Source organism: Thecamonas trahens (assembly GCF_000142905.1).
Source record: "Thecamonas trahens ATCC 50062 unplaced genomic scaffold supercont1.20, whole genome shotgun sequence".
NCBI classification, from domain to species: domain Eukaryota; order Apusomonadida; family Apusomonadidae; genus Thecamonas; species Thecamonas trahens.
The window spans coordinates 253320-263681 of NW_013657660.1; the positions used below are offsets into that span (position 1 = coordinate 253320).

The following is a 10362-nucleotide window of genomic DNA, read 5'->3' on the forward strand; positions in this document are numbered from 1 at the left end:
CCCCACCCCCACCCTCCCCCCCACCCCCCCCCCCCCTACCCCACCCCCACCCCCCCCCCCACCCCCACCACGTTCCCCATGCTGGGCGCCCTGCTGCGCTCCCGTCGGCGGGCGGTGGTCCTCGTCCTGCTCGGCATGCTCGTCGGCTACGCCGCTGTCATCGCTTGGGTCGACACCACCCACTACAACCGCTGCCACGCCGCCCACCTGGTTGCCCCGCGTCGCACCGACGACCTGGACCCGCGGAGTCTGACAACCTCCGCTTCGACCCATCTCCCGCCAAAGCCCGTCGTCGACCCGCTGCCGCTTGCCACAGCCGAACCGTGGAGCCCGGTCATCGGCGCTGCCGCCGCCGCACGCCAGCGTGCGGCTGCAGACGCGCAATGCGGGGCAAAGGGTCTGCAGGTCGCCGGGAGCGACGTCCTGGGCATCCTTCCCTCTGTCGTTCACACCTACTGCACTGGCCACGTCGCCGCGTCGGACGCCGCACAGATCACGCCGCTGGCAAGCAAGCTGGCGCACCTGGTCTCGCCCCTCGGAGAGATGATTGTCGCCACAGGCTCAGTCATCTCGGATCTCGACGCCACCCTCTTTGCTGCCACCATTGACTCGCTCCGCTGCGCCGGTGTCATCGATACCGCCGCCGTCCTTGTCCTCGGCCCGATCCGCGACTCGGACATCACGACGCTCCGCGCCGCCCACCCAGACGCCAACCTCGTGCACTATCCGGGCGACGACAACGCCCATCCAGGTGCCGCTCGCTTCGCTGCCCTTGCCGAGCTTCTTCGCGCCGGTATCTCCGTTTTCCACGTCGGTCCGACTGCCATGCTCATCCGCGACCCGCTCGCCAACGGTGGCGTCGTCCGCGATGCTGACGTCGAGGGCATCACTGCCGGGTGGGAGACCTCCACCCGCTATGGCTATGGGCCATGGTCTGATGACCCCACTATGGGCTGGGGCCGCTTCTGCATGAACATGCGCCTCTTCGACCTCTCGCCGCAGCTCATCTACCTCCGCGCCACCCTCCCCACTCTCTCGCTCCTCGACCGCGTCGCCGCCACCCTCGCCGCCGACGCCTCGGCTGCGCTCACCTCGCCGCCAGACGACATCGCCAAGCCGACGCCGGTCGCCCCGCTTCCGGGCGCCTCCGACTCGGTCGCCGCCACACTTCATCTCGAGTCTTACTACTTTAATGCACTTGCGCTTCCGCGCCACCACGGCGCCTTCCTCTTCCCGCAGCCGAAGATCCGCATCTTGGAGCCACCGTCGTTTGTCACTTCGCTCGACTTTTTCACCATGGCCGACCGCGCAAAGGCAAGCATCCACCGCCGTGGCATCGCCCTCGCTCTCCTCCATCACGAGCCGACCGACGCCAACGCCAAGGTCCCTCTTCGCCTTGCCAGCCTCTCCGCTTACTTTTGCACCAACGTGCCCCAAGCCACCTCGGTCTTTGCGACCTTCCCACGTGAGCAGGTCCCGGCCGGAATCCACAAGGACCACTCGGCCCGAGCCTTTGTCGACTGGCCCAACGAGCCTGATCTTGACTGACACTCTTTACTCGCCCGGGCTCCACACCACGCGCCGACCACGCTTCGCAGCCTGAACCCGCCGCGCGTACGTCAAAAGGCCGACCGTCCCACGTCCGCCTGCGCTGCTGGGCACCGCGATGCCGCTCCGCAGCCCGCCGTCGACCGCTGCCACGACTGCAGTCACAAGCTGTGGCGCACGTGCTTCTCCCAGCCCGTCTCCCGCCGTCGCACTTGCCACAACAGCCCGACGTTCTGCTGGGAGACGCTCGCTCTGCCGCGGGCCCACAGCCAGCGCTGTCGCGCCGTACACAGCCAGCACTGCTGCTACCGGCAGAACGCCGCACGCCGCCGCCGCAACTGCAGCCACCCCACTCCATCGCGCTGCACGCAGTCGCCCGTCGTCACCGTATTCCTCAAGCACGTCCGCGGCGAGCGCCCACGACGCCCAAACCACCGAGGCGCTGACGGCAAAACGCACTGCGAGCATCGGCCCGACACAGCCGCCAGACGCAAGCACGCCGGCCACCAGTGGCATCACGCTCGCCAGCGCTGCCCCATCGGCCCGGGTTGGAAACGACGCCGCTACTGCACCAACCGCAAGCGCGGCAACCGCGCCTGAAACGTCGCGGCCAAGCCCGATGCTAAGCGCGGCCAGACCCGCGAGCACACACGTTGTGCCTGCCATTGACACCACAGGCAGGATCCACATCGGCGCGCCTCGCGACGGCAGCAGATCCTTCAGCTTTCGCCCCTCGACAAGACCCAAGAACGTGCCAAAGCTCCACACAGAAATACATGCCAGCCCCATCCACGGGACCGACCTCTGGAACCGCATTGCCAGCGCTCCAGCCCGGACCATTGACGCCAGCGCCACCCCCCACGACAAGCCGTGCAGCAAAATCTGTGCCGAGCGGACTCTCCGCAGTCTACCGGCATGTGCCAGGACGGCCACTACTCCGCACCAGCACAACCAGGCCGCGGTGAACGCAAAGCTTGCGTCAAACCTGAAAGCCGCTCCTGTCCGCCACGGCGCGCCCGGGTCAAGCCGCAGCGAGATCGGATGCAGGATGCACCCGGCCAGCCCGACAAAGAGCGTGTCAAAGTGTGCGTTGTCGCGATCTGTCACGCGGTCGCGCCCAAACACAAGCAGTGCCCAGTGAAACACGCCAATCGCGATCAGGAGCGTCGTGCACATCAACTCCGACGAGATAGCAGGCGGAACACACCACGGTGCCGCAACTGCCAAGCCAGACCAGACCACGTTCCCGGCGCTTGTCATTGCGGACCACGCCCAGCAGCCCAGCACGCTGCTCGTAGGACCGACCAGCGTGGCCCAGTCGAGCCATTCCACGAGCAACGTGACACTGCTTGGCACGCACTCGATCAGCTGCACAGGGACAAATGCCAGAACAAGCGCGCGAACGAGGCAGTACAGAGCTAGACCAAGGACAAGCCCCAAGGCCACCGCCGGCAGCAGCGGCCGCTGCATCCGCGACGCCCGCATGAGGAAGACCTGGCTTGACTCGACCAGCTGCTCAGAACGCTCCATCAGCACATCGATGCTCTCTCCGCGGTCCAACAAGTTGTCGATGTTGCTTAGCATGGCATCCTGGACGCGAGCCACATCAGCTTCGGCTTGGAAAATCGAGCTGTTCTGGTTGTTGTCACGCCGCATCCGCCGCCGCCGCCGGCGTGCCGGTTGTGGCGGCGCGAGCTGGGGTCGCGTCTGTCCACCAAAACTTGCACTGCCTGCAGCACTCGCCATGTCGTCTTCCTCCGGAGCCGCCTCGCCGCCTTCTTCGTCGACGATCGCGTAGCCGCCGCGTGGCGCTTGGGGTGCTGCCGACACGGACGAGCGTGATGCCCTTTTGCCAGGCCGCTTCTTCTTCTTCTCCTCCTTCCTGGGGGCCACCTGCCCTGCGTTGCGCGGCTGCGCAACTGGCCCCGAGGCCAGGCCACTCACCGGCGCCGACATTGGTGCATCGGCGACGGCGTGGGAGGCGAGCTGCTCGCGTTGCAACGCGCGTCGGCGCTCGTTGCGCTCATCGCGGACACAGAACACGTCAAGCGACCGCAACTCGGGCGCGTTTGCCTCGGTCTGTGCGATGAGCCCGTCCAGAACCGAGATATCGGCGTCGGTCAGCATCAGCTCGTTGACCTCGACGCTGTCGCCGTCGTCGGTGCTTGCAGCAAGCGCCGACGAGAGCGTCGCGAGATCCAGCCGCTGTCGGCCATTGCTCCCGCTTGACTCGGCCATGTACAGCATGCCACCGGTCTCCGCTGCCGAAACTTGCGCGCCGCCGAGACCACGCTCGGCCTCGCGCTCATTGCCCCGCAGACTGTGCCACTCGAGATACGGCAGCGGATCCTGGTACGATGCTGCGGTTGCATGCCAGGCTTCCAGATCGAGGACAGGACTACCCCACGCAAGCGACGATTCCTGGGTAGCCACCAGAGCCGTAAATGGCGAGACAAGACCGAACCGCAGCGCGAGATTCTCCAGCGGCCTGACCAGCGCTGCGGTCAGCCTCTGGTGCACGCCAGGATCCACATCGAGAAGGCCGTGCTCCCAGTCGCTAATGAGCGCCGCAGCCGCCAGCGCATGCACTGTCCGCCCGCGGGTGAATGACAGCGGCTGAGTGTAAACAACCTCGTGAAAGGCGTCGCCGTCGGGCGTCTGCCCACGAAGCGATGCACGGATGCAGTAGTCAACAAAGCCATAGACCACCACAGGCTCGCCCTCAAAGATCGCACCCATCACCCGGGGTGACTGAAGCAGACCGATGGCATTGTCACCAGCGGTCTCCGTGGTCTGGTGCCACTCAACCGCAACGTTGCGGAGCGAGCGAGCAAAGCCGCGCCGCGCTTGCCGCGCCAGTTGAGTCCGCCACAGCGACGACGTTGCCGTGTCCAGCACCTCGCCGGCCCCACCGCCGGCCAGCGCGGGCGCGAGGACCGAGCCGCTCCGCCCGGGCGCCACATCAAAGCCGACGCCGAGGACGCGGAGCCGTGAGGCCTGCGGCGTTGCCAGCACCGCAAGCGCAGCCACAACATCGCGGGCGTGCCCGTTCGAGATCCACACCACAGTTGTCGGTACGCCCGGGGCTAGTGCGCGCGGCGAGCCCAAAGCCACCACGCCGGCTAGGACTGGCGCCAGCGCCACCGGCTTGCTCCCCGGCGCCTGTGCCCTCGCGAGCGGGACAAGAGAGCTCGACGCGGCATGGACCAGCTGCTGCACCGTGTTCGGGCCAAGCGCCAGCGGCTGCGGCGTGATCCACGCCGGGCACCGACCCTCCGCGCCCGCCATGACCAGCTCGACGAGCGCGGCCTTGCCGGATGTCACCGCCTCAGCCTGCAGCGCCTCTAGCATGAGCAGGACCGCGGGCTCTATCTTGTCACCAAGCGAGGCGTCGAGGGCAAGAACAAAGTGTGCGTGCGCAACCGCGCCCGCTCGGGTCTCGTCGGCGACCCAGTCATCGTCGTCAAATCGCGGATAGAACGCAAGCAGCGCGGCGCGGTGACGGCTTGAATCGTCGAGCTCTTCCACCCACATCCGCGGCGCGTGTGCCTGCTCGCACGAGACCGTCACCCAGAGGTCACCGTCAGCCCAGCTCCCTGCGTCCGGCGGCGATGCCACCACCAGCTTGGACGCGGTCTGTTTGGCCACCGCAAAGTGCGGCGAGGCGCTCACGTCGCGAATCGGATACTGGCTCTCAAAGGCGAGAAGCAGCCGCGGCGGGGCTCTGGTTGTGGGAAAGAGCGAACTCGGCAGAGTCAGCCTCACCGCATCACTGGTCTGCTCCAGTTCCTGGACCCACTCGATGCGGACAAAGACGCTCGTCGACGGCGCAACTGCGCCGAGCTCCATCCGAAACTCGCGTGCAGCCTGGGCGTCATCGTCGGCTTGCAGCAGCATCGAGGCTTGGCCTGCAGCCTGCGCGGCTGTATGCGCTGCGCGCGCCGCACCTTTGCGCTTGACACTTGAGACCAGGAGCCGGTCGCCGATCTGGGCCTGGAAGCCCACAACCGCCGCTGACCCTGCCGCAGCCAGTGGAAAGACAAACGCGCTAGTCAACGCCCTTCTCGTTGTGTTGGTGTAGTGGAGGAGTAGCTCAAAGCTCCCGACCATGTCCACCACCGTGCCAGAGAGACTGGCACCAGCGCAGACAAGGCTGACTCCCGACGTTGTCACAACTCCGGCGCAGGAGGTTGGCGGGGCCGACGGCAGCTGCCACGGAATTCCGACCACATGCGAGGCCGATATCGGGCGGAGCGGCGAGGTGGCGCTGACCAGCTCGAGCGGCGGCGGCCCGACGCTGCCGTCGATCTGGGCCTGTGTCCATGACGTGGCATGCGGGTGCACAGATGCATGCTGGGCAGCGCGGATGGCCTTGACCACATCCGGATGACTGCCGATGCCCGAGCCGACAGCCAGACCACAATCGACAGCCGTCGCAACCTGGACTGCGACGACGGCAGCGAGCGAGAGAGCCGACTCATCGAAAACGGCCCAGAACTCGTCTTGGAACGCGGTGGCTACCAGGCTCGACGCCGACGACGCGACAGCATGGACTGCGGCGACGCCGAGGTGGGCATACTCGCCTGGCTGGGCAACCTGCGCCACACGCGAAGCCGAGAGCGAGAACACAGCAATCCAACGCGAAGTTCCCTTGATCGGGAGCTGCGGCAGTCTTGACACGAGGCTGGGGGCGGCCCACGGCTGCGAGGAGCGAAGCGCCGCCTGCAGCGCCGCCGCCGCCGACCCAAACCCGTAGAGCCCATCGCCGAGGGCCGGGACCGAGCCTGGGCCGAGCGCAGCTTCCAGCGCGGCGCGCGAGTGCGCAGCACGGGCGTTGCCGCCAACGAGCGAAAAGATCTGCAGCTCGTTGAGCGGGACGTAGATACGGGTGGTGTTCAAATCGCCGGCACTCTGCGCCTCGCAAAAGACGGCGCGCGGAACGACCCAGAGCGGGGTGTCGGCCGACTCACTTGCGGTACTCCGCAGATCAGGGTACTCGGGAATGAACCGACGATTGAGCGAGAGTGAGGCAGTCGCCGAATCGCCATACGACTCAGCGGCGGTCTGAATCGTCTGCCGCGCACGCGTGCACGCAGTGCTTGCCAGCTGGTGCGGAGGCGCCGAGTCGCCGAAAAACTCATCAGCATCATCATCAGCAGTGCTCGGGAGCCACGTCTCCCACCCAGCAGCAGCCACCAGCTCGACTGCTCGCCGCGAGGTGAGCGGTTCGAGGTGGAGCTGGACAGGAAAGCCGCGAGGCGGCGCGTTGGAATCGACGCCGCGCGGCAGGACGGCGTCAGCAGTAGCGTACGCCTCGAGGAGCAGCTCTTGCGACGCGACAAAAGCGTCGCGGGCAAGCATGCTTCCAGCAAAGACATCGCCTGGCACGACATGCGCCATGACCGCGCGGCCGTCCCATGCCGCGGTGTACTCGGAGGCAAGATCTTGGATATCAGCCGACGGCGCAGAGGCGAGGCGGGCTAGCGCCGATGAAATTGCTCCCAGTTTAGAGTACCCCAGCTCTCGCAGCGACGGGAGAGTATACTCGACATCAGTAACAAGCGATGGATACAGCGCGGCGTCAAGGCCGTGGTAGCCCGCCCTGCGGAGAGCGGCCCGAGAGGCCGGTCGGGCCGCCAGGCGAGACGAGCCGAGGAGCGGCGAGACCGGATCCAGACATGGGACCATGCCTTCTGCAAAGACATCAGCACAGACCTTGGCAAACACTGCCCGCGCGTCTGCCGGAGAGGCACACGGATGGACGGCCTCGACCGGCTGACGGGCCAGCACCTCGGCTTCGACAACGGCTGCTGTCACCGCCGCCAGCGGCGCTGCCGACACCACGACGGCCAGGCCGGCCTCTGCATCCTCCACCACCTCAACCGCGACTATCCGCGAGTTTCCGACAAAAACGCGATACGCCCACCCGCAGGGAGGGTGTTGGCCATGACTTGCGGTGGTGAGCAGAGAGAAGGGTGCTGTCGTACAGGGTTTGGGAGCTTTGGAATTTTTGGTGAGCAATGGAAAGGCGGCCGTTGGCCACGGAAGGAAGGAAACAAGGCGTATGAATGCATGTGTGTATGTACGCGTGTGCGCGCGCGCGCGTGTTTGTGTGTGCATGTATGTACCACGGGTTCGCAGACAACTACTTGGGCGGTGCAGATGGCGGCGAGTACGGCGGCGGAGCTTCGCCACCGTTCGGATCGGCGGACGGATGAGCTGCCGGAAAGGCGGACGGATGAGCTGCGGGGGGCGGGATTGGGTCGGCAGGGTACGGCACGGCCGGGGGGGCAGGCGCGGGGTAGGCGACGGCGGCAGCAGGTGCAGGGTACGAGGCCTGCTTGGGGCGGTGGTTCGGGTCGACGGCGACTGCAACGCCGCCAACACCACCGGGTGATTGATGGAACGGCGGCGGGGCGGGCGCCGCCACAGCACCAGGCTCGGCCGCCGCGCCGGTGTAGTGGATGCGACGGGCCTCATCGCGCATGCGGGTGATCTCGTTGACCCACCACTCGGCGTGGTAGACGACGACGGCAAAGTGGAACTTCTTGCCCTCCCACGATGAATCGTGCGGCGGCGTGGCGGCGGTGTAGATACCGGCGACATCGACTAATGCCATGCCCTTGCAGCAGCAGCAGCAGAGACACATGTCATCGTTTGTTTTGCCATCGCGCCACGCGTTGGCGACGGCGACCGTGTCGATGTACGCCGCCGGGACCTCAAAGTGAGGAATGGTGACCGGCGTGCACCCCGTTGCTGTCATCCGCAGGCCGACCTTGTAGTCCGAGGTAAGGTAGAGGTACCCGTTGGTCCCGAGCTCCTTGGACTGGAAGAACCGCTTCTTGATGTTGAATCTGCCTGCTCCCACCGCCGTATGCGCCACGATGTTCAACGACTGCGCCGCGCTCGGCGTCGGGCCGGCCTTCTTGTTGATGCAGCAAGCACAGTTTCCCATGGCGGTAGGGTGTCGACGAGAACGAGAGGCAAAAGAGGGGGGAGGGGGAGGTGGCGGTGTGTGTGTGTGTGTGTGTGTGTGTGTGTGTGTGTGTGTGTGTGTGTGTGCAGTGGAGGCGGGTGCTACGATTTGCAGGCTTGTCGTGCTCGCTTGCCGCATGCGCCGGAAGACGCGTTCGCAGGAGCCGTTTCGTAACGAGCTGCTGCACTTCGTCCAGACCACCAACTGCCACTCGACGGGCAAGGGCCTTTCAAAGGCTAATGCCAATTAAAAGTCGCCGTTACCTGTTTGATAAGCATATTTTTTTCCTTCGTATGACACTCGTTCCATCAAACTATGGAACGCGCGACTGTTCCCGCAATGCGTCTGCCACGTCGCGTTCAAGGCACCGTCACCCGACGGACACTTGTCGACAGCCCACTCCCCCACTTACCACACACGAGTGGCAGACAAACAAGCAACAGTTACTTGTTCTCCGGCATATCCACTTCTCCCTTGTGTTGTTTGCCGACGTATACACCAACTGCTTCCCGTGCTCTCGGCACTTGCGTGACCCTCACCTCCTCGAGCCTCACTTCGAATCAATCAAGCAAATTCGCCACGTCACACGCAGCTGACCACCATGGACATGGAGTTCCCGACCGAGTCGTCGGACCTGCTCTCGATGTGCCTCTTCCCACAGTCGTCTGAAGCTACACCAATGGCGACGACGGGCGGCGAAGCTCCGCTTGACCCGCTCGACTTTCTCCTCGACGCCCCGGCTGACCAGCTCAAGAGCGGCGGCGAGCCCATGCCGCCGCGTGGCACCCTGGCCGCTGCCGGCCTCTCGCTCGACCTACCTGCTGTCGGCGCCGCCAATGGGCTCGACCTCGACAGCTACCTGATGGGCGACGGGTCTGGGCTCGGGCTCGGGCTCGGGCTCTCGCCCGCGGGCCTGGGCGTGGCCGACTCGGGCACCTCGCCGCTCACCATGGGCCTCGAGCCGATGCTGACGTCGTCGGCGACGCCGCGGACGCTCTCTGCCTCAGCTTCGCCCGAGCCGGAGACCAAGCCGCGGTTCCAGGCGTCCAAGTCACCGGACCCGTCGCGGGTTGCCCCGCAGTCGACGCCGTCGCCAGACCGCGAGCGGCACTCAGAGTCTTCTGAGGACGAGGCCTCGCTCTCGTCGTCGCCGCGGACGAGCAAGGCCGGCACCGGCAAGGCGCCGCAGGCCTCGCGCAAGCGCAAGCGCTCGGCCACCAAGACGTCGCCGGCCAGCGGGCCCAACGCGCCAATCTCGCGCGAGGAGCTCCTCGACCTTGTCTCCAAGGGCCTGCCCAAGCACCTGCTCAAGGACAACCTCACGCCGGCGGAGCAGCGCGAGCTGAAGCGCCAGCGGCGGCTGATCAAGAACCGCGAGTCTGCACACAACTCGCGCCGCCGCAAGAAGGACTACCTCAACCATTTGGAGACCAAGGTGGCGTCGCTCGAGGGCGACAATGCCGAGCTCCGCCGCAAGGTCCACGAGCTGCAGAACCACACCCATGCGCTCGAGGCTGAGATTGCGCACCTCCGCGCCGCCAACCCCAAGGCGGCCGCAGCGTACGCCGCCTCGCCACAAGGCCTCGCCGCGCCAGTCCACTCGCCATTCTCGTCGCCTGGCGCGTTTGCGTCTGCTCGCGCGGCGGCAGCCGCCGCCGCGTCGGCGGCCTCGGGCGCGCCGTCGGGCTCAGGCATGTCGACCAACATGAAGGCGGCTTCGGTCTGCCTCATGGTCATGCTCTTCTCGTTTGGCCTCTTCTTCAACGGGCAGCAGCCGCTGGCGTCGCTTGCGACGTACGGCGGCGCGCTCTCGGCCGCGGGCCCTGCCCTCGGCACCG

The 10362-nt window shown here is 66.3% G+C and overlaps 4 protein-coding genes across 4 annotated transcripts; 2 read left to right on the top strand and 2 right to left on the bottom strand.

Moving 5' to 3' along the window:
• Positions 1–78: 78 nt before the first annotated feature.
• Positions 79–1548, top strand: AMSG_04660 (uncharacterized protein; the record flags this gene model as incomplete). The annotated part of the gene is made up of 1 exon (XM_013902878.1): positions 79–1548. The coding sequence occupies one exon, from the start codon at positions 79–81 to the stop codon at positions 1546–1548; it is 1470 nt and encodes a 489-aa protein (XP_013758332.1).
• AMSG_04661 (uncharacterized protein) lies at positions 1500–7496 on the bottom strand (the record flags this gene model as incomplete). The annotated part of the gene is made up of 2 exons (XM_013902879.1): positions 1500–7436; positions 7475–7496. The coding sequence occupies 2 exons, from the start codon at positions 7494–7496 to the stop codon at positions 1555–1557; spliced, it is 5904 nt and encodes a 1967-aa protein (XP_013758333.1). The 3' UTR covers positions 1500–1554.
• A 197-nt stretch (positions 7497–7693) lies between these two features.
• Positions 7694–8585, bottom strand: AMSG_04662 (uncharacterized protein; the record flags this gene model as incomplete). Its single annotated transcript, XM_013902880.1, has 1 exon — positions 7694–8585. Exon 1 carries the CDS (start codon positions 8501–8503, stop codon positions 7694–7696), a length of 810 nt encoding a protein of 269 aa, XP_013758334.1. The 5' UTR covers positions 8504–8585.
• Positions 8586–8909: 324 nt separating this feature from the next.
• Positions 8910–10316, top strand: AMSG_04663 (uncharacterized protein; the record flags this gene model as incomplete). Its single annotated transcript, XM_013902881.1, has 1 exon — positions 8910–10316. A coding segment is annotated over exon 1 (1191 nt), but the record flags the coding sequence as incomplete, so codon positions are not given.
• Between the last annotated feature and the right edge of the window lie 46 nt (positions 10317–10362).